The sequence below is a fragment of the Anolis carolinensis genome, chromosome 4, assembly GCF_035594765.1.
Source record: "Anolis carolinensis isolate JA03-04 chromosome 4, rAnoCar3.1.pri, whole genome shotgun sequence".
Classification (NCBI taxonomy): Eukaryota; Metazoa; Chordata; class Lepidosauria; order Squamata; family Dactyloidae; genus Anolis; species Anolis carolinensis.
The window spans coordinates 102939299-102961625 of record NC_085844.1 but is presented as its reverse complement, the minus strand read 5'-3'; the positions used below and the strand labels follow the sequence as shown (position 1 = coordinate 102961625).

Below are 22327 nucleotides of genomic sequence, written 5' to 3'. Positions count from 1 at the left end.
TGAAATCAAAAATATTGCCATACATGTTTTCTTCTTGTGGAATGTATTCTTCTTATGGAATGTATTCTTCTTATGGAATGTGGAAGTTTCTCCTGATTGAGCCTTTCTAATGCTTTGGAAATAACACTTGTCTCCTAGTAGAGGATCTATAAAGCAACCTCCTTTGGGCCTCGAGTCATACATTATGTCAGAGGTACTGCTGCTGACATTTGTCCAACTCCACCCTATAGATAGAGATTTTCAGGTGTACAATTTGCAACATGACATTAATCTGCTATATCGTCCTCCATCCCTTTATTGACTACTACAAACAGGAAAATTTCAGGACAGTAAATAATTTCATATCATATATAAGTAAACATTACAAGAAAAAGAAAAAGAGAAAATGGTGTTCTTGATGTTAGCCCTACCTTTGCTAAAGCATTTGGTTCATTCAGTCCATTTATATAGCCACCCATTGTTATGGTTTTCAAAAAAGGATACTTTAAAAACATAAATTGAAACTTCAAACAGTATAAGCTACCTTAACATTGTGTTCTTGTGTCTTGATTTTAGAAACTTGGTTTATTAGCACTTATCAATGAAGAAAGCCATTTCCCTCAAGCAACAGACAGCACTTTGTTGGCAAAATTACACATCCAACATGCTGTAAGTAATGCCCCTGTCATTTAATTACAGATAAGCCTTACTTGGGGATGGGATAGGATTTCACATTGTATTTTTCCCATTAAAAATAATTGCACCTAGATGCAGGAATTTCATGGATGGATTTAGGAAAGCATACATGTGAATCTGGCATGGACTAGGAATAAACTGAGTCAGTGTGCCCTAGCCCTACTAATTACCTTCAAATATGTACTTGTAAGTTATGCTATTCATAGTGTTTGTACTTTGGAAGACCTGTAATTTCATCCAGGCAAGTAGGCCTTCTACAGATCACAACTATTTTATATCCTCATTGTCGTTACTGTGGTCAGATCTAATGTACAGGTCATCTTTACTGTGGCCAGTCTATTAGTTGTTGGCCAATCTTATGGTGAGAAGATGGCAAACTTTGCCAGAACTTGTTTTTTGGCAGCATAAGTTTTAAGAACTCAACTTTTCAATGGCACCATCTCTAGAGTAGGATTTTATAAAAGGACATATTCATAGGCCTTAGAAAATTTTTGCTATGTGGATCAATACAGAGGAAATGAATATATAGAAATTAGTATTATAGGGTTAATTAACCAAAATAATGCTAGAGAAAAGCTTTTTTGGAAGCTGGGTTTTTCAGAAGTTTCTGACCTACATTTTGAAATAGTATATCTTCTCTCCCTCCACATTCCCGTATTGTAACCTAAACAGATTTTTTTATTCCATTTTATAAACAGAACAATCATTTTTATGTGAAACCAAGAGTTGCTGTACATAATTTCGGAGTGAAACACTATGCTGGGGAGGTAATTTCTCTTTGTTCATATACACTGATATTTTGTACCAATAATGTTAAGCAGTAGTTAAGTTCTTGCCATGCAGCCACTTACAAACTAACTGACACATTCAGTTCCTTCTGTGTTCTTTACAACAGTGGCTCTGTAGGCTGCTGTTACAAGCAGAGGGGCTGTTTTATGAACCCAAGCCTGTTCTGCCTCTTTCCAAATAGGTCCATTATGATGTCAGAGGAATCTTAGAGAAAAACAGGGATACTTTCAGGGATGATCTTCTTAACTTGCTACGGGAAAGCAGGTATGTCATTATTTCACCCATGTCCTTGTTTTTGAAAGATGCTAAAAAGAGTGGGTTCTAAACATAATGTAACCTGGTATGCAGAACAATCTGTACTATCCAGTTCTAAACAGAATATTGGAAGGTATTATATGTTGGAAATACATGTTTAGTGTGGGCTTATTATTCTGTGCAGTCATTTTGTTATGATTGAGCCTCATGGCTCTGTTACTGACAGACGTGGGCGTAAGACTCCTCGAGAGTCAGATACTCTCGAGGAGCGAGAGAGAAAAAGACTGCGAGACATATTTGCAGCACCATCTGACGAGGAGTCTTTCGAAGGGTTTACGGAGAGAATGGAGGAGGGGCTGGTTAGCTCAGAGGAGGATGAGATGGATTGGACTCGGGTAAGGGAGGAAGTGGGTGCCACTGGCCATGATGGGACAGAAGATGAATGGGGACCTTCAGGATTAGACCCATGGTTTAGCTGGAGGGATGGGACGGGATCCACAGCTGGAGATGCTGTTGGGCGTAGTCAGAGGTGTTCCAGCTCTGACGAGGAAAGTGATGAGGAAACGCCCGGGTTAAGGAGGACAGCTGACAGTGATGAAGATTTGTAACTGGCATAAAATGGGGCTTGAGAGCAATTGCAAATTGCGTTGGGCATGGTAATCTGGGCAAACGCTTGGGATCCGTGTGTGTGTGGGACGCTTCCCTGAAGACTTGTGTGCTTTCCTGTGCTGTGACCTTGACCTTCCGTCGTCTTCTTGACGGACGCCATCTCCTGCTTTGAGAACTCGGACTGAACTGACCACGGCTTGTCTTCCCCCCTTCTTGGACTTGGAAAAACTACAAACGTCTGCTTCTGGCTTTGATCTACGGAACGGAACTGGTCTACTCAACTGCTACAATCCTTGGCTGATTTACTCGTGTTGGAGATCCTGTCTGCTGTGTGTGTGGGGGAGCGACGCAAGTTACTCTAAGCACAGTGTTGGCAGCAGAGAGGAATCTGCTGCCAATTAGTTGCATTCTTTGTATCTTTTGTTCCTTGGCTTTCGTTTCGTTTATACCCAGGCTGAAGCAAGCAGTTTGTTTTTACCCGGATTAAACTCCGGTTTAATCCGGTTTATCTTTTGAACATTTACTTTTGCCCCTTTTTGCTCCTAAAGGCAAAAACTGCCTGGCCCTTGTGTTGTACGGGCATTTTTGAGTTCTGTAATCTAATAAACTCTGTTACTTTGAATCTTGTGGCGTTCTGTCCTTGACAGATTGCCCAACGCCATAAAAAGTTTATTGCAGCAATAAACCCGTCAGGAAGACGATGGATGAGTTAAGGGCCAAAGTAGACCAATTGCAAACGGCTTTTACCGTTAGCCAAACAGCTCAGGCTGTGAAAGGACATGTTTTGACTCCTGAACGCTTTGACGGAACCAGGTGCAAGTTGCCAACCTTTTTGGCACAAGTGGAGCTTTATTTTTCTCAGCTCAGTGCTCATGCTTTTCCTACAGACACTAGCAAGGTGGCCTTTATTTTGAGTTTGTTGACCGGTCCCGCAGGACAATGGGCCACTAATTTAATTTTGGGAAATGACCCAGTCAAGGACAATTTGAATAATTTCAAAAAGTTGTTAACTGATACTTTTGGGGATCCTCTCCGCACGGAGAACGCTGGGTGGGCTCTGTATCGGTTGAAACAGGGAAAGGGGACTGTTTTGGATTACTTAAATAAGTTTAACCTGTATCGCCACCAGCTGGATTGGGGGGAAAATGCATTCATGCTTTTATTTACTGCCGGGTTAAGTGATATGCTCCAGGATGAATTAGCACGCTTGGAGCCGGCTGAAAGCTGGGACGCCTTAGTAGCTAAGGTGCTGCGTTTAGACGCAAGGTTCGAGGCTCGTAAACACTCAAAAGCAATGTGTGCGCCACCCATGCATGTAACCAGGGCACCTGTGGTGATGGGGGAAGAGCCCATGGAGCTTGGGGTCTTTAAAAAGCTGTCTACAGAGGAAAAGAGCCGTAGGAGGCAGCTGGGCTTGTGTTTGTACTGTGGGAATGCTGGGCATTTTGCCAAAAATTGTAATGTGAAACCTTCCCAGCTTTCGGGAAAAGGCCAGCCCTAGTGCGACGTGAGTCCAACGCACTAGGGCTCCTCAAGCAGTCAACTGAGGGGAGGAAGCATGTTTTCGTACCCATTACATTATCTGTTGGGGGAAGGGAACTTGTTTCTACTTTGGCACTGCTGGACTCAGGGGCTACGGTCTCCTATGTAGATATTGAGTTTGCTAAGAAGCATGGCATTCCTAGAGTGCGCAAGGCATGCGACGTGTGGGTGGAAGGAGCAGATGGGAGACTGCTGGAGACTGGGGTGGTTAACCATGAAACCTCAGCAGTAACGTGGGAGGTGCAGGGAGTAACGGGAACGTTTGTGTGGGATATTACGAGCTTGCCTAGATATGATGTGATCCTGGGGATGGATTGGCTAGCTGTAGTAAACCCACAAGTAGATTGGGCAACACGTAAAGTGATCTTAAAGAGGCAGGATTGTTGCACTCTAAATGTTACTCATTCTGATATGGAGGGAGTGCCTGCTGAGTATGGGGAGTTCTCTGATGTATTTTGTAAAAGAGAAGCGGACAAATTACCACCGCACAGGCCATATGATTGCGCCATCAAGTTGGCAGAAGGTGCGAAACTGCCAGCAGGGAGGCTGTATGCCTTGACTGTACCGGAAAGGCAAGCTTTGCGGGAGTTTCTAGATGAAAATTTAGCCAAGGGGTTTATTCGCCCATCTAGTTCTCCAACTGCGGCACCAGTATTCTTTGTAGCCAAAAAGACTGGGGAACTTAGGCTGGTCTGTGACTATCGGATCCTAAACAAATACACCATTCGGGATAGGTACCCGCTCCCTTTAATCTCGGAACTGTTATCAAGGGTGCAAGGGGCTAAGGTCTTTACCAAGCTTGACCTGCGGGGGGCCTATAACTTAATCCGTATACGGGAAGGGGATGAATGGAAGACGGCATTTAACACGTGTTTCGGATGCCACGAGTTCCGAGTCATGCCTTTTGGGCTTTGTAATGCTCCTGCGGTATTCCAGAGGTTCATGAACGATGTGTTCAGGGACCTAATTGATCAATTTTTAGTGATTTATTTGGATGATATCTTGATTTTTTCTAAGGACGAGAAAGAACATCGTCAACATGTCAAGCAGGTTCTGCACCGACTGCGGGCTAATGGGCTTTTCGCCAAGGCTTCCAAGTGCGTCTTTCATGTGCCTGAAGTGGAGTTCCTAGGTCATGTAGTGTCAGGTAGGGAACTTAAAATGGACCCACATAAGGTTGACGCCGTCAACTCATGGCAGGAGCTGAAGACTAAGAAGGATGTACAAAGGTTCTTGGGTTTCGCTAATTACTACCGGGAGTTTATTCCGAATTTTGCAAAGCTCACGGTACCTTTGACGCAGCTTCTGCGCAAGAAACAGCCATTTGTGTGGGGGCGGGAAGCTCACGAGGCGTTTCTACAACTAAAGTCTAGTTTTCAATCGGACAACATACTAACCCATCCTGATGTTGACAGACCGTTCGTGGTAGAAGCGGACGCTTCTAGCTACGCGTTGGGGGCTGTATTGTCTCAGAAGGATTCCTCAGGGACCTTGCGTCCCTGTGGATTTTACTCGCGGCAACTAACACCCTTCGAGCAGAACTATACCATATGGGAGAAGGAGTTGTTGGCGATTAAGGTGGCGTTTGAGGTGTGGCGGCACTGGCTTGAAGGGGCACGGCACCAGATCGTGGTCAGATCTGATCACAAGAACTTAGAGCACTTGCAAACAGCAAAGAAGTTAAACCAGCGTCAAATCCGCTGGGCTTTGTTTTTCTCCAGGTTTAACTTCAAGGTGCAGTTCGTGGAGGGGAAGGCAAACTTGCGGGCCGATGCTTTATCCCGCAAGCCGGAATTTAAGACCAATGAGCAGGTAGTATGTCAGACCATCTTGCCTACTGCCTCTCTGTGTGTTGTAGATAATGAGCTTGGGTTACATGACCAGATCCTTGAGGCTCAGAAGGATGATGTGTGGACTCAGGAGCAACTGATGCTGCTCTCTGCAGGTAACCGTACCATACTGCCGCATCTCCAGGATCAAGACGGGGTATTGGTGCGTAGGGGGCAGGTTTACGTACCAGTAGGGACCCTCAGGTTGGAGGTGATTAGAGCCCACCATGACGAACCCATGGCTGGGCACTTTGGCAGGTTCAAGACCGTACAGCTTATCACCAGGAGCTACTGGTGGCCAAAGATGCGGCAAGACATTCTGCGCTTTTGTGACAGCTGCGCCGTTTGTCAGCAGAGTAAGACGCCTGTTGGGCGCCCTAGAGGGTTGTTATCGTCTTTACCTGTTCCGGAGAGGCCATGGCAAATCATTTCCATGGATTTTATTTCAGATTTGCCTAAGTCTGGGGGTTATACTTGTATTTGGGTGGTGGTGGATTTATTTAGTAAACTGGCTCATTTTATTCCTTGTTCAACCATTCCGGCGGCCCCTACGTTGGCCTTACTATTTACAAAGCACATCTATCGTTTGCACGGAGCACCCGAGGTGATTATTTCAGATAGGGCTCCGCAATTTGTGTCACGCTTTTGGAAACACTTCCATGAGTGTTTGGGGACTAAGTTAAACGTGTCTTCAGCTTTCCATCCGCAAACGGATGGACAGTCGGAACGGGTTAATGGGCTCTTAGAGCAGTATCTGCGTTGTTTTTGTTTAGATCAACCCACGGCTTGGGTAAAGTGGTTACCGGTGGCGGAATTTGCTTACAACAATGCGGTGCACACGTCTAGTCAGCATACGCCATTTGAGCTAACTTATGGTTTTCACCCACGGGGAGGTGTGGCGCCGTCGACCAATGTGGTCTCTTCGGACCCTGTGTACCGCTCTTCGGAAATGGCTGCATTGCATGATGTTGCCCGTCGCTTACTGTTGGAAGCTAAGGCAACGCAGAAGACTCAGGCTGACCGCCACAGGCAGGCAGGGGAGGAGTTGGAAGAAGGGGATTTGGTGTGGTTATCTTCCAAACATATTAAACAGGCTGGGGGAAAGTTTGCGCCTCGGTATTTGGGTCCCTTTCCTATCGTTAAAAAGATTTCTTCTGTTGCGTTTCGTTTGCGTTTACCGTCTAGTTTAAAGGTCCATCCAGTCTTTCATCGTTCGCTGTTGAAACTTGATACCTCTAGTCGTCGTGGTGCTATAGCGGAGGGTATCACTGCCACTTCTCCGCCATCGGGGGAGGAGGCCTTTGTGAGAGGGGATAGTGTTATGATTGAGCCTCATGGCTCTGTTACTGACAGACGTGGGCGTAAGACTCCTCGAGAGTCAGATACTCTCGAGGAGCGAGAGAGAAAAAGACTGCGAGACATATTTGCAGCACCATCTGACGAGGAGTCTTTCGAAGGGTTTACGGAGAGAATGGAGGAGGGGCTGGTTAGCTCAGAGGAGGATGAGATGGATTGGACTCGGGTAAGGGAGGAAGTGGGTGCCACTGGCCATGATGGGACAGAAGATGAATGGGGACCTTCAGGATTAGACCCATGGTTTAGCTGGAGGGATGGGACGGGATCCACAGCTGGAGATGCTGTTGGGCGTAGTCAGAGGTGTTCCAGCTCTGACGAGGAAAGTGATGAGGAAACGCCCGGGTTAAGGAGGACAGCTGACAGTGATGAAGATTTGTAACTGGCATAAAATGGGGCTTGAGAGCAATTGCAAATTGCGTTGGGCATGGTAATCTGGGCAAACGCTTGGGATCCGTGTGTGTGTGGGACGCTTCCCTGAAGACTTGTGTGCTTTCCTGTGCTGTGACCTTGACCTTCCGTCGTCTTCTTGACGGACGCCATCTCCTGCTTTGAGAACTCGGACTGAACTGACCACGGCTTGTCTTCCCCCCTTCTTGGACTTGGAAAAACTACAAACGTCTGCTTCTGGCTTTGATCTACGGAACGGAACTGGTCTACTCAACTGCTACAATCCTTGGCTGATTTACTCGTGTTGGAGATCCTGTCTGCTGTGTGTGTGGGGGAGCGACGCAAGTTACTCTAAGCACAGTGTTGGCAGCAGAGAGGAATCTGCTGCCAATTAGTTGCATTCTTTGTATCTTTTGTTCCTTGGCTTTCGTTTCGTTTATACCCAGGCTGAAGCAAGCAGTTTGTTTTTACCCGGATTAAACTCCGGTTTAATCCGGTTTATCTTTTGAACATTTACTTTTGCCCCTTTTTGCTCCTAAAGGCAAAAACTGCCTGGCCCTTGTGTTTTACGGGCATTTTTGAGTTCTGTAATCTAATAAACTCTGTTACTTTGAATCTTGTGGCGTTCTGTCCTTGACACATTTCCTGCCCTAAACTCTGGAATGACAGATAAATCTTATGAGTGGAATGTTCATTCATTTGTGTTAATAAATTTATGCTGAAGATCAATAAAGATTTTCTTCCAACACAAGTCTTTTAAAGCCATGGTGCAATTCCACATGCTGTGATATGCTGGGCGTATGAGAGAAATAATTTTGCTCTAGTTAGGGAGGCTCAAACAAATTTTTAATTTAAGAGGTGAGCAAATTTGAAGACACCAGTCACAGTATGCCGAAACTTGTTCTAATACATTGTGGACATAAAGCTGATAACGAGATACTTTATTCTGAGGAATGTGTAAACTCTACATATCTACATTTTTCGGTATGTGTTGTATAACCTTTTGAAATAAAATCTGAAGGTCTTACATTCCAGTAGCAACACTTAACTGTAGATAGAGTTCTTAGTAGAAACAATCTTGCAAGATGTAAGATGGCAATGAGACAGCAGGCTCCCTGATCGCTCCCGAAAAGTAAATCGCAATCAGAGTCCATCCACTTTTGGACTCCTTCCTGTTTGCCCCTTGTTGCCCTTGATAAACCATCCAGATCCCATTGGAGGCTATTGGGGGGACCAATCGAGACAGGGAGGCTGTTTGAGGGAAAATTCAGAAGGCTATTCAGAGCAGAGAAGGTTGAGCACCGCCACCATTCCACCTTATCGGCAGCGGGGAAAGCTCCCTTAGAACATTTATTCTATTGGATTGGGGCCTGAAAGAGATCCAACTGCCCACTGAGCTTGTCTCTACAACATCTAGACTCAGTACTCACACAACTATCAGCACTATCAGCACTGTGACCTCTCCGGTCAGCAACCATGAGGAAGAGGAAAATCTGGAGGAACTGTGTGTGGCCGCTATTGCCAGCACTGCGGCCGCCCTCTTCTCATGAAATCTGCCCGCGCCTGCTTGAAACAGCTTAAAACTGCCTAGCCTGACCTGCATCAGCAGGCCAGATCCGGAGGGTGGGGAGGTGGGGTTGTGGTGGTCTTTTGGAAATCCCATCTCCCTGGTCAGGTGCGCCATCCCTCAATTTGCTGGTTTCCATCTGGCTTTAGACCTGGGTACAGTAGTTAGGGAGGTATTTGCTCGAGCAAGATTTGATCAGCTTGATATAATGGCTAGATATGGGAGATTTAACAACATCCCTTATAACGAACGATTCTGTATCTGTGGAGCACCTGAAATTGAGGATTTAGCACATATATTATTTGACTGTAAATTGTATCAGAAGGTGAGAGATTTGTTTCTTGGTCCATATATCAAACGGACAATGAACTGAGAATTGCACATCAGAACAACGTACTTTATGTGTGGTCAAGATCCAAAAATAACATATAAAACGGCTCTGTACTTGAGCAAAACAATACAATTGAGATCCACATATGTGGGGCTGATTGGGGTAAACTGTAGGGGTGACAATGACATATAATGTACACACTCAGTTTCATTATATTCATTTATTGTATTGTTACATATATACTGGGTACAGTATGGAGATGGCTTTGGTCACCTTGGTCGATGACCTCCACAGGGAACTGGACAAGGGGAGTGTGACCCTGCTGGTTCTCTTGGATATCTCAGCGGCTTTTAATACCATCAACCATGGTATCCTGTTGGGTCGGCTCTCCGGGATTGGTCTTGGGGGCACGGCTCTGCTGTGGCTCCAGTCCTTCTTGGAGGGCCGTTCCCAGTTGGTGAAGCTGGGTGATACCTGCTTGGACCCCTAGCCATTGACCTGTGGGGTCCCACAAGGTTCTATTCTGACTCCCATGCTTTTCAACATCTACATGAAACCACTGGGAGAGGTCATTCGGAGTTTTGGAGTTTGATGCCATCTCTATGCAGATGACACCCAACTCTGCTACTCTTTTCCACCTTGTATACTGGACCAGTGCTTGGCTGCTGTGATGGGCTGGATGAGGGCGAACAAGCTAAGGCTAAATCCTGACAAGATAGAAGTCCTCCAGGTCAGTCATAAGTCCGATCGGGGTATTGGATGGCAACCTGTGCTTGACAGGGTCGCACTCCCCCTGAAGACACAGGTCCGCAGTTCGGGGGTCCTCCTGGATTCAGCGTTGACAGTTGATGTTCAGGTGTTGGCGGTGGCTGGGAGGGCCTTTGCAAAATTAAAACTTGTGTGCCAGCTGCGACCTTACCTCGTGAAGTCTGATCTGACCATGGTGGTCCATGCCTTAGTTACCTCTAGACTGGATTATTGCAATGCGCTCTATGTGGGGCTTCCCTTGAAGATGGCCCAGAAACTCCCAACTAGTCCAGCATTCGGCAGCCAAACTTCTAACCAGAGCAACTTACAGGGAGTGGCCAACCCTCCTGTTTAAGGAGCTTCATTGGCTGCTGTTCATCTTCTGGACCTAATTCAAGGTTCAGGTGATCACCTGCAAAACCCTGAATGGTTGGGGACCCACCTACCTTCATGTCCGCATTTCCCCCTACGAACCTGCACGATCTCTTCATATGTTGGGGTAGGTCCTCCTCTCGCTCCCGCCTCCATCACAAGCACGGTTGGTGGGGACGAGAGAGAGGGCCTTCTCCGTGGTGCCCCCCCCCCCCCCCGCTCTCTACCCCACTCCACAGGGAGATTAGGCAAGCCCCCACCCTGGTTGCGTTTAGGAAGAGCTTGAAAACCTGGCTCTTCACATAGGCCTTTGGATAAGGACTAGCCATCTCCATGACAAATATCGTATCTGTGATCATTTCCCATCGACTGCACGTTTGCTTTGTTAATTTTGATATAGCCACAGGGTCCATCCCATTCCAAGGTGCTCTCTCACGTACTTCCAGCACTTTGCCAACTACCTCATGTTTACAAATTTATGAGGAACACTTTGCCCATTTCATTTTTATGATTTTTATTTGTATGATTAAATTATGTTTTATTAATGTTTGCCATTTTACCTGCATGTTAATGTCTAATATTTTATATTTGTGTGTGGTTTTTGTTATTTGATGTCTTTTGCTTGGGCTCGACCCCATGTAAGCCGCCCTGAGTCCCCTTGGGGAGATGGAGGCGGGGTATAAAAATAAAGTTATTATTATATTATTATAATAGCCTCAAGTATTACTTGTAAAGTCCTGATGGATAGTCTTTTGCAGATAAAATATTGGGCTGCTTCAAGGGAATCTTCAGAGCTTGCATGTTGTATATTTTATCTACATCAATATTAAACATAGAGGAACATGAAAATGGCATAGAAAATACTCTGCAGCAATTGGAAATGAGCAGATACATAGAGTCTCTGGCTGATATTTTCCTAATATGCATATATCAAGTCCACTTTCAACTTTGTTGTAGACAGGATTCAATGTTTTCCCAAATCTGAATGAACTCTGTAAAACTAAGGTGCTCCTCTTTTCTGTTTCCAATGGCCCATTGAATAAACTCTATATACACATGTATAAATCTAGACATTTTAATTAAGAAATGGACCCAAAAACCCTGTGTCTACATATCCATGGGTCAGTGTGAATCCTGTACATTAACCAAAAAGGAACCATCTTTTTCTCTGAGCAGAGTGGCCAAAGGCAAGAGTTTTGTTCATCCAGGAGAACCTAAAAGAAGTACTGACCCTCTCTACTCTCTCTGTCATGTCACTGCTCCTGGCCTTTTTGAATGCCTGGGTGGGAAATGGCAGTACTGGCCAGATGCACATAGGCCCCTACCTCATCTACTATCATCCCCACTCCTTCAACTGCTGTGCACCATTGAATAAAAATAGTTTGGAAGTCTATGATTTTTCCTTGACAATTTAAAATTTAAACAAGGCACACACTTCCTGTGTTCATTGTTTTAAAATGCAAATGTGGGTGTGGAGGGTACACCACCCCCTATTGCTGGATTCAGCTTGCAGAGGCTGCAAAAATTAGTCCACTGCGCCTCTAACATTTGCAAGTTAATGTTCAAATGTATTTACAAATTTAAATTGGCATTTAAAAAAAAAAAAAACAGAGTGTTTCTCCAGTGGGACATATTACGAATATTAATATTTAGAGCCCAGTTTCTAAATTCAATTACACCTCCTGGTTAGAGTTTATGATGCCTCCTTTACATTTAAATCATTGTAACCTTCTTAATTCCCATTTCAGCCTTGATTTCATATATGACCTCTTTGAACACGTTTCGAGCCGCAGCAGCCAAGATACTTTGAAAGGTGGGAGCAAACATCGAAAACCCACTGTCAGCTTACAATTCAAGGTTAGTTGCTTCATCTGCTTAACTCTTCTAGACATTGAGTTGGTGAGGAGATAATTGGTGTCTTAACTTCTGGATGAAATTCTCAACTATAGATATAAGTTTTTCAGAAAAAGTAGCTTTTCCCAGGGGTTTTCTGTCCCACTGAAAATAAAAATTTAGTTGTTTGTGGCCTTGCAATTCAGTTGGCTTTAGGGCTCATTAAAAAGACCCCTCCTGCCAAACTAGCAGTTCAAAAACATGCAAATGTGAGTAGATCAATAGGTACCGCTCCGGCAGGAAGGTAACGGCGCTCCATGCAGTCATGCCAGCCACATGACCTTGGAGATGTCTATGGACAACGCTGGCTCTTCATCTTAGAAATGGAGATGAGCACCAACCCCCAGAGTCGGTCACAACTGGACTTAACGTCAGGGGAAAATCTTTACCTTTTAAAAAAGGCCCATTGATGTAATTTGCAGATCAGACCACTAGGTGCTGCTACTGTGACTGTTAGCAGCTCACTGAGCTATGTTTGAGTTAGAAGTTTAATTCTGTCCCCTCCACACCCTTCTACTTTTTTGTTTTGTTCCAGGATTCACTGCATTCCTTAATGGCAACACTAAGCACGTCTAACCCTTTCTTCGTTCGCTGCATCAAGCCCAACATGCATAAGGTAAGGTTTAAGATTGTTTTTGCCTGGGAGTTGGTTTACTTGTTTGTTTTATACCGTATGTCTTGGGATTTATCAGTTTATCTATATGTGAAGTATCTTCACTGTTCATCATTGTTGCCGAGATCAATGGAGGAATGATTCAAATTCTAGTCTTTGGTACACTGAATAATTTCAAAGCCAGGCAAGTTTCAGAACTTTGGTTCTGTGCACTCTTTTGAGTTAGAATCATAGAATCATAGAATAGTAGAGTTGGAAGAGACCTCATGGGCCATCCAGTCCAACCCCCTGCTAAGAAGCAGGAAATCGCATTCAAAGCACCCCCGACAGATGGCCATCCAGCTTCTGCTTAAAAGCCTCCAAAGAAGGAGCCTCCACCACTGCCCGGGGGAAAGAGTTCCACTGTCGAACAGCTCTCACAGTGAGGAAGTTCTTCCTGATGTTCAGGTGGAATCTCCTTTCCTGTAGTTTGAAGCCATTGTTCCATGTCCTAGTCTGCAGGGCAGCAGAAAACAAGCTTGCTTCCTCCTCCCTATGACTTCCCTTCACGTATTTGTACATGGCTATCATGTCTCCTCTCAGCCTTCTCTTCTGCAGGCTAAACATGCCCAGCTCTTTAAGCCGCTCCTCAAACTACAGGAAATAACCAAGTTTTCAAGCCTTGTTGTATACTTTTAATAAAATCTTTTAAGACAGCCCAAAAATGTGTAAATATTTTACATAATGATCAGTCAAGGTTTTTTGTGCATATAGTTTGTTATTATGTATTTACATCATAGTTCTTCCATTTGGAACTTAAATTCATTGGTTTTGTGAGGCAGACCAATTAAACTAGAACCCCACATAGTTTTACTAATACTTTGATGTCTCAGGCAAACAGGTTTCTACAATTACATTTACAGAAGCTTCCCAAGTTGACAATGGAATATTACTATTAGTATTGCCAAAGAGATAATGTTCTTCAGAGGTCCCCAGGATGACTTAGAACCTGCAAAGCAGGCCATATGACACACACAGCTGTCTTCCCAAGAAAGAAAGGTGGTTGAAGTGTTATGTGGTTGTATGACCATGTTCTCCTAATGTTTTCACCTGCATTTTCTCCTGATGTTTCACCTGCATCTGTGGCTGGCATCTTCAGATGATATCTGTAGAAAAGTGGTTGAGGTACTAAGGGGGAAGAAATAGGCTTTGGTGGTGGCTGCCAGAAGCTGTTGCCTCCTCTGCCAAATGCCAAGTCTGGCCCTGCACAGATACATCTCTAAATCTAAGCATGAAACTTTCCCCCTGGAAAGCAGCCTGTATGTAGTAAGCATTCAAATCTTTGTGGTTATTAACATAGGCATTTGTTAAAAATACTACTTCTTGTTGATTGCTCTTTAATTTGTTCTAATTCAGGAACACCGAATAGCTTTCAGAAAACACTAAGAAATCTTGAAATTTCATTTGAAATCCACAGGTTTAGAATATAATCCAGTATTTTTAGGACTGATTTTATCATATTTTATGCACAGCATGCTACATTTGCTCTCAGGCTATTGACTTCATTCTATAGATATTGGTCACTAAGTTCAAGGAATCACTTCTGAAATGAGTGGGTTTCAAAGGCATGGTCAAACTAAAGAGAAATGCATTATCCTTCATTTCAAGAAGTTGTAACTTTCAAACTTGGGCAGAATTGTTTGTTTCAATTCAGCTGGAATAGATTTAGTCAAATCAAAAGCACATAAAAGAGTTAAAGCATGTATGAATATTGGCACATTTCCAAAAAGTCATAAGAATCATAGGGGAGAGACAGGATGGTTATTTTTTCAAGCTCTGAGTGGAAACATATTGGTACTCTTTCTCAGTTCATGTGAGCTTGGGTGAAGTATCCTATTTCTTAGTGTGGGGTAGGGTGCTTATGTCTGCTGTTGACTCTGCAGTTGTCCTAAAACTTTTTTTAATATTAAAAAGTGAGATAGACAATTAAAGAATGAAGAAAGGGGGATCTCTGGAGGGTATAGGATAAATATAGTTATTTATACTCTGCCTTTTAGTTTCATAATGGTCCCTAAAGGTAGCTTATGGTCATAAAAACATGTTTAAAATTCAAGGTGACTGATGTATTAAAATATAGATTTTAGTAGAAACAACAAATAATTCCAATAACAGAAAGCAAGCTAGGTGCAAATTCACACACAAATATTCAACATTCCCCAGAAAGCATTAGAAGGAACCATGGTGTATGCTATATTCCATTATTCTTCCAGAGCCTGTCATGCATGTCATGTGTGAGTTCTTCCAATGGTTAGTTGGCAAACTGGCCTTAAAGCTTCCATTTTCTTTAACTAATGTTGAATAGATCTCATGATGGATTTGATTTTGCTTGATAAAATAGCTCCAATTTAAAGCAAAATTTACTATTCAGGAAGTGTTGCACCCCAAGGCAGCGTGAGCACTGGAAACCACGCAGAGACCAATAATCATATAATATCTTTATTAAAACAATAATAAATTCAGGAATGAATGCGTGGAAAGGATGAGAGAGGTCCTTTATAATAAGGTATGAATTAGTCCAAAGGATTGAAAAGCAATGTCCAATATTATTGTCCAAAGTCCAGAAACCGAAACACGCTCAAAACTGTTTGAAAGTTCTTGAGCGGGGAAAACATCAATGAAGCAAGAGTAAATGACAAGGTCCAAAAAGAAAGTTCCAAAGAACAAGGTCCAAAATCACTAGGTAATCTTGAATATCAGGGCAGGAACAATACGGAGTTAAAACCAATCTTGGTTCAGGAACAAGGCAAGGAAGTGAATTCACTCCGGTTTCAAACGGGAGTTGCGGCTTGGCCGCCAGGAACAGGAGGCTTGGCTTGGTGAAATCAGGGAATTGGAGTCGGTGATGTGTTCTCAGAAAACGCTATGTTGACACCGCAAGATTTTTGCAGTGCAAGACACTTTTACTAAATTAAAGAAGCATCTGAATTATCAACAGCCGGCAGCTGTAACCGAAAGAAGCTGGGAGAACTGGGCGAAGGGTCAAAATAAGCTTCATCCTGGTCAAAGTTCATTTCTGAATCAGGTTCAGAACCCGAAGGTGGCTGGGGTATAACAGGAAGGCAGTTGTAAAGAGAATGGGGGGATTGCATACTACATTTTGGTGTCCATTCTTGCATTCACCTGCACACATACTAAATATAGGCTGTGCCGACACTCATGTTTGAAGTCTGGAGATTACTTTGTGTTCAAAGATAAAGAACACACATACATCCCCAAAACAAATTACCATATTCTAATATTTTTAAAGGCCCACCCTGTACCTTTCTGAAAGAGAATATGGGCAATTAGAAAACAGTGACTATCCTTATTAAATAGGGATAAAGGTTGAGGAATGTTTCTGACTATACCACCATTGACTGTGTGACAGTGGGAGAATAAGCAGGACTTATGAACATATGGCCCATTTTGCAATTCTAACACACAGTGGGATAGGGGAGGTAGAAACCGGAGGCTTGTTCCTGCTTCCTGGTACTTATGCATTCAGCTGTAAACCATCCCAAAATGTAGCTATAACACATGTTTCTCTATGTATCTCTGGTGCCAATTCAGGCTGCCTTCACTATAGGAGAAGCTGTCCCAGGGTGCATGGCTTGGCAGGGACTTAGTGACAGGTGCAAGGTGGTGGGAGCGATAGTGGGATGAGACATTCATGTGAGAAGCTCACATACTCAGGAGAAAATAGCTATAGTTTCGGAATGAAGTAGTATTGGGCAGATCAGAATTTGATTTAAACTGTGAGATTTGGCTCAAGTTAGTAATTCCTTTTCATAATGGGAAGTATGTTGTGTGTCTGGGTCTGCAAAAATGTGGGGGGAGGAGGCTTGAATAATTGTCTAAACAAGGCCTGAGCCTTGTTCCTCTCCCGTGTAACCAGTAAGTCAAGTGTAACTAATGTCCAGACCCTGCCTTTCAAGATGTTGCCTGAGTGAGTCCAAAAGTTTTATGAGAAGCCAAATTCTTATGCACATGGGAGGTCACCCAGGGACAGTACAAGAATCCTTCTCATCTTTCCTCAAAAGTACCTCAAACAAGAATAGCAATTCATTGCCTGACAACAATCTCTGTTTCTATGATACTGAAACAAGAAGGTGGCCTTCCAAAAGCCTTCCAGTTTATGAAGCCATAATGCTTACTCTTATATATGGAGTACCACCAGGTTTTTTGTGTGTCAGGAGTGACTTGAGAAACTGCAAGTCACTTCTGGTGTGAGAGAATTGGCCGTCTGCAAAGATGTTGCCATGGGGACGCCCGGATGTTTTGATAGTTTTACCATCCTTATGGGAGGTTTCTCTCATGTCTCCACATGGAGCTGATAGAGGGAGCTCATCCGCGCTCTCCCCTGGTTGGATTCAAACAGGCAACCTTCAGGTCAGCAACCCAACCTTCAAGTCATCAGTCCTGCCTGCACAAGGGTTTAACCCACTGCGCTATCGGGGCACCAGTGTGGTATACAGATTGCCTGGCTGGTCTCCCAGTTGTGAGGTCCAACATTAAAACTACTAGACCATGCTGCTCATGTTCATGATAATTATAACCAAAGAAACTTCTGTGATTTACAATAAAGGAGGAAGATTTCTGCATTAGTATCTGATCTGATTCCTTTACATTTATATTAGCAGAAGACAACAGCAGTGTGAATAGCTCCTGTAATGTGTAAACATTAGGAACCTTACTAGATTTTCTTTTCTTAAGTAAAAACGGAATAAACAGTTTTCTTGGTTAAAAATATAACTGTGACAGACAATTGCAGCTTGCATTGCAATTATTGCCTTTCCCCATTAGATTTCATGATTTGGACACTGATTCTTAGGGCAAGTTGAAAATAGTTAATCCTAGTGCCATATATACTCATGAATAAGTCCACCTCATGTATAAGGCGAGGGAAAAATTATGGATTTTGTTGCCAAAATTATGGATTTTGTTATTACTTGTGAATAAGTGAATCATTCCACAGATTGGGGAAAGTACCAATGCCACCTCAGAGGACCAGTTACCTCTACTGCCATTTTCCTGCCCAAATATTTAAAAAGCCATGGTGACAAGAGTAAAAGAGGGAATTGGTGCTTCTTTTAGGTTCTCTCAGGATGGACCAAGCTCTAGCCTTTTTTTATTCTACTTAGAGAAGGGATGGTTCCTTTTTGGGTAAGAGGTAAGGTACAGTAAAGATGGGGCTTTTTTTTTGTTAATTTATTGACTAAAATTGCTTGACTTATATATTCATATGTAAAGTACTAAAATATATTATTTCTAACTTCATTGGTATTATTTTTATTTTTATATTATTGTCCTTCTTTTCTCTAGAGAGATTGTGGTAAATGAAGTATAGTATAAGTAACAAATGCATTCCCCGCACACAGACATATGTTACCCTTACTGAAATGCTGCCAGTCAGGCTAGGATGTTATACTGTGGCTGAACTGAGGTCAACCAGTTTGTTTCATAGCATTGAGTGACTCCTGGCCTCTCTAACTCTGGTCCAATATTCCATGTCCTATATCATACAGACTTTTTTCAATCTAAAAGACACCATCAACATGAAACACTTTAAAATTCCTCCAGTTATCCTAAACATGGCAGAAGTTTCTAGGATAAATATAATCAAAGAATTGCCATATATATTTCTGTAAAAGGTGAGAGCAAATTTGGAGGCCAAAATTACGGATTTTTATTATGGGTAAGAGGGGCCATTTTTTCACCCATTCAATCAAAAAGACGCATTGTCACTCTACTCAGAGAAAAGGATTGTTCATATATATAGTTCAGGTACTGTAATAACTTCAATCATCATTTTTTTAAAAATATGGTTATTGAAATTTTGAAATACAAGTATAGTTTTAAAAGACATATGTAGTTAGGGTAGGGTATGGGGGTGTAGGGGAGGGGTGGGGAGGGTGGGGAAAAACTGTGGGGTTATTGCTTCCATTCTTCTTTACATTGCATTATTATTTTTCTATTTTTTATTCCTTTGTAATTTTCTTAATCCCATTTCTTCCTTCAAGTTGTGGGATCTTTCATATTTAAATTTTTAGTAAAAATGCATTGAATTGTCTCTTTGTCTTTTATTTTCATATATTCCTTAAAGGTTTGCCAATCTGTGGGTTTGATTGGTCTCCCTGTGTGTTTCTTCATTAAGAATGTTAATCTATCCATGTCCATAATTTCCTTCACTTTATCTAAATATTCATCTTTTGATGGAACTTAGTTTGCTTTCCAGTGTCTAACATAAACTATCCTTGCTGCTGTCGACATATATACATATAGAATATCTTTATTGCTATCCAAGTCAATTTCTGAGTCTGTCATGCTCAATAGAAAATATTCTGTCTTCATTTGGATTTTTATTTTTAAAATCTTTTGACATGTCTCATGTATCATTTTCCAAAAGTTTGTAGATTTTTTACAGGTCCACTACATATGGAAGAATGATCCTTCTTGCAGATCACATTTCCAGCATTTGTTTTGTATATTCTTATACATGATCCCTAATTTTTGTGGAGTCATCATTTTGTACCAATTCTCTTTCAAATCTATAGCATATGTATATTTTAGTTTTTTGTTCTACATCAGTTCCCATTCACTTCGTTTTATAGGTCTGCTGATATTCGTTGCCCATTTAATCATGCAATTTTTAACCATTTCTGTTTCAGTAGGCCATTCCAAGAGTTTATTATATATTTTTGTTATATTCTTCTTATCAGTTAGGATCAGTTTGTCCCAGAAGGTGTCTGTACTACTGAAGCCATTCTTCTTATCGGTGTTACAGTGTCAGGCTCACTTCAAAGGACCAGTCTGAACGCAGATCAAAGATAGCTGCTCTCAAATCCAATCTTTATTGAAGAATACATGACTTTGGAAAAGTCGAGAATGACCTAATGTTTACATACAATCATTTTTATCACCTCTGATGCAACGTAACACCACACGCAAATATCATCATCAAACCCCACCCCTTGTATCACACTTCTACTATTCCCACACACTATACCAATTATAATTGTTTATACTTTCAACCCCGAGTTCCCAGGCTCATTCTATCTTCTTCTGCCAGGTGCTTCCAGGGTTATTTATGTTATGACTCCAAGTCCAGGGCTTGGAAATTCAGCCCTGGGACTTGGTTCCATGACATGGCGCCCTCTTTTTCTTCGTCCTCCTCTTCGGTTCTTCTTTCATCACAATCCTGAAATAAATCAAACAATAACTCTATGTGTCCATTTTGTCCAAAGTACCCATATACTTTTTCAGTAAGCTGCGATGGAATACTGGGTGTATTTTCCCTAAACTTTTTGGCAATGCCAACTGGAAAGTCACTTCGTTGATAACACCCTGTATTCTGAATGGTCCAATATATTTGGGGCCCAATTTTCTCGAAGGTAGCCCCAATTTGATGTTTTGGGTACTTAACCACACTAAATCTCCTTTCTCCAATTTATCGCCTTCCACCCTTTTTCTGTCTGCGAATGTTTTATACTTTTTGTGTGCTTCCTTTAAGGATGCAGTCACTTGACTCCAGCATTCTAGCATTTGAGTTTTCCATTTCCCTGCCCCTGTTTCTTCATTCTCTGTCCATTTTGGCAACTGGGGCAGAGGCTGTATTTCATACCCGTAAACTACTTCAAAGGGAGTTTTATTTGTTGCTGAATGTATAGTCGAATTAAAAGCTAGTTCTGCGAAAGCCAGCCACTTAGACCAGTCATTTTGTCTCATGTTAGAGTACATTCGAAGGAACTGCCCAAGCGTCTGTTGAGTACGTTCTACTGCCCCGTTTGTCATGGGGTGAAAAGCAGAACTTAGACTCCTTTCTGCTCCTAGCATTTCCAAGAATTTTTCCCAAAATTTTGCTGTGAATTGAACCCCTCTGTCACTGACCACTCTACTGGGACATCCATGAAGTCTGTAAATATGGTTTATGTATAATTCAGCTAGTTTCTCTGCCGATGGTAATTTCGTCAGTGCTATAAAGTGGGCCTGTTTAGAAAACAGGTCTAATACTGTCCAAATATAACGATGTCCTTTGCTAACCGGCAGTTCCCCCACAAAGTCCATAGCTACACATTCCCAAGGCCTGGTAGGTTCCGCTACTGTTTGTAATAATCCCATTGGCTTCCCTCCTCTCGATTTATTTCTGGCACAACCATCACATTGAACAACATGATTCTTTATGTCCTTCCTCATTCCTGGCCACCAACAATGTTTTGCTATTGCCTTTGTTGTTTTTGTAATTCCTGTATGACCAGCGCTCTGGTTATCGTGAAAACGATGCAAAATCTTAATCCTTAATATTGCTGGGATATACAGTTTCTTGTTCACGAACCAAAATCCCCCCTTCTGCTCCCCCTTTTCTGCGTTGGATGCGATCCATTGATCTCCTTCGTATGACTGTTTCAGTTCTTTTCCCCAACTATTTTCCCCGTCGAATTCAATGATAGCAGTGTTCTCTCTTTGGGTTTGCGCTCTTGTCCTGACAGCTAAGCCCCATTGTTTATCAGAGAATATTGTTCCCTCTTTTGCTGTGGTTATGCCTTCGTGTTGAGGCATGCGTGAAAGAGCATCTGCCAAGACATTCTGTTTCCCTTGGAAAAACTTTAATTGGAAATCGAACCTGCTGAAGTATTGTGCCCATCTAATTTGTTTGGGGGACAATTTTCGAGGAGATTTTAAATACTGGAGGTTCTTATGGTCAGACCAAATTTCAAATGGGATTCCGCTCCCTTCGAGGAAGTGTCGCCAGCATTCTAAGGCTTTTAATATGGCTAATGCCTCTTTTTCCCATATGGGCCAACATTTTTCAGTTTCACTGAACTTCCGGGACAAATATCCACAAGGTTTTAAGTTCCCATTTTGATCCTTTTGCAATAGTACTGCCCCGTATGCACAGTCTGAAGCATCGCAATGGATTATGAAAGGGCTCCGGATATCGGGGTGTTTTAGGACGGGTTCTTCTGTGAAGGATCCTTTTAGGGTTTCAAATGCCTTTTGGCATTCTGGCGTCCAACTCAGTTTGGCGCCAGGAGCTTTCACTTTTGCTGTCTCCCCTTTCCCTTTTGTTTTTAAAAGTTCAGTAAGGGGTGCGGTTATTTGCGCAAAGCCTTTTATGAACGATCTATAAAAATTTGCAAACCCCAGAAATGATTGCAATTGCCTCCTTGTTTGAGGTACTCCCCATTCTTTTACGTCTGATACTTTAGACGGGTCCATAGCTAACCCTTCTGGAGATATCCGATACCCCAGAAAGTCGATTTGAGTTTTATTAAATTCACATTTGGACAGTTTTGCATACAGCTTTGCTTCCCTTAGTCTCTGCAAAACTTCCCGGACCAATTCCA

At 42.6% G+C, this 22327-nt stretch overlaps 1 protein-coding gene across 2 annotated transcripts in view; it reads left to right on the top strand.

Annotated features, from left to right (window-relative positions):
* Window positions 1–22327, top strand: part of myo10 (myosin X) — a 258827-nt gene that overhangs the window by 144045 nt on the left and 92455 nt on the right. For both annotated transcript variants that reach the window (XM_008108850.3, XM_016992938.2), the window contains exons 15-19: window positions 556–648; window positions 1374–1442; window positions 1646–1728; window positions 12208–12316; window positions 12888–12968. In XM_008108850.3, coding sequence (XP_008107057.2) covers window positions 556–648; window positions 1374–1442; window positions 1646–1728; window positions 12208–12316; window positions 12888–12968 — 435 coding nt within the window. The remainder of the gene's footprint in view (window positions 1–555; window positions 649–1373; window positions 1443–1645; window positions 1729–12207; window positions 12317–12887; window positions 12969–22327) is intronic.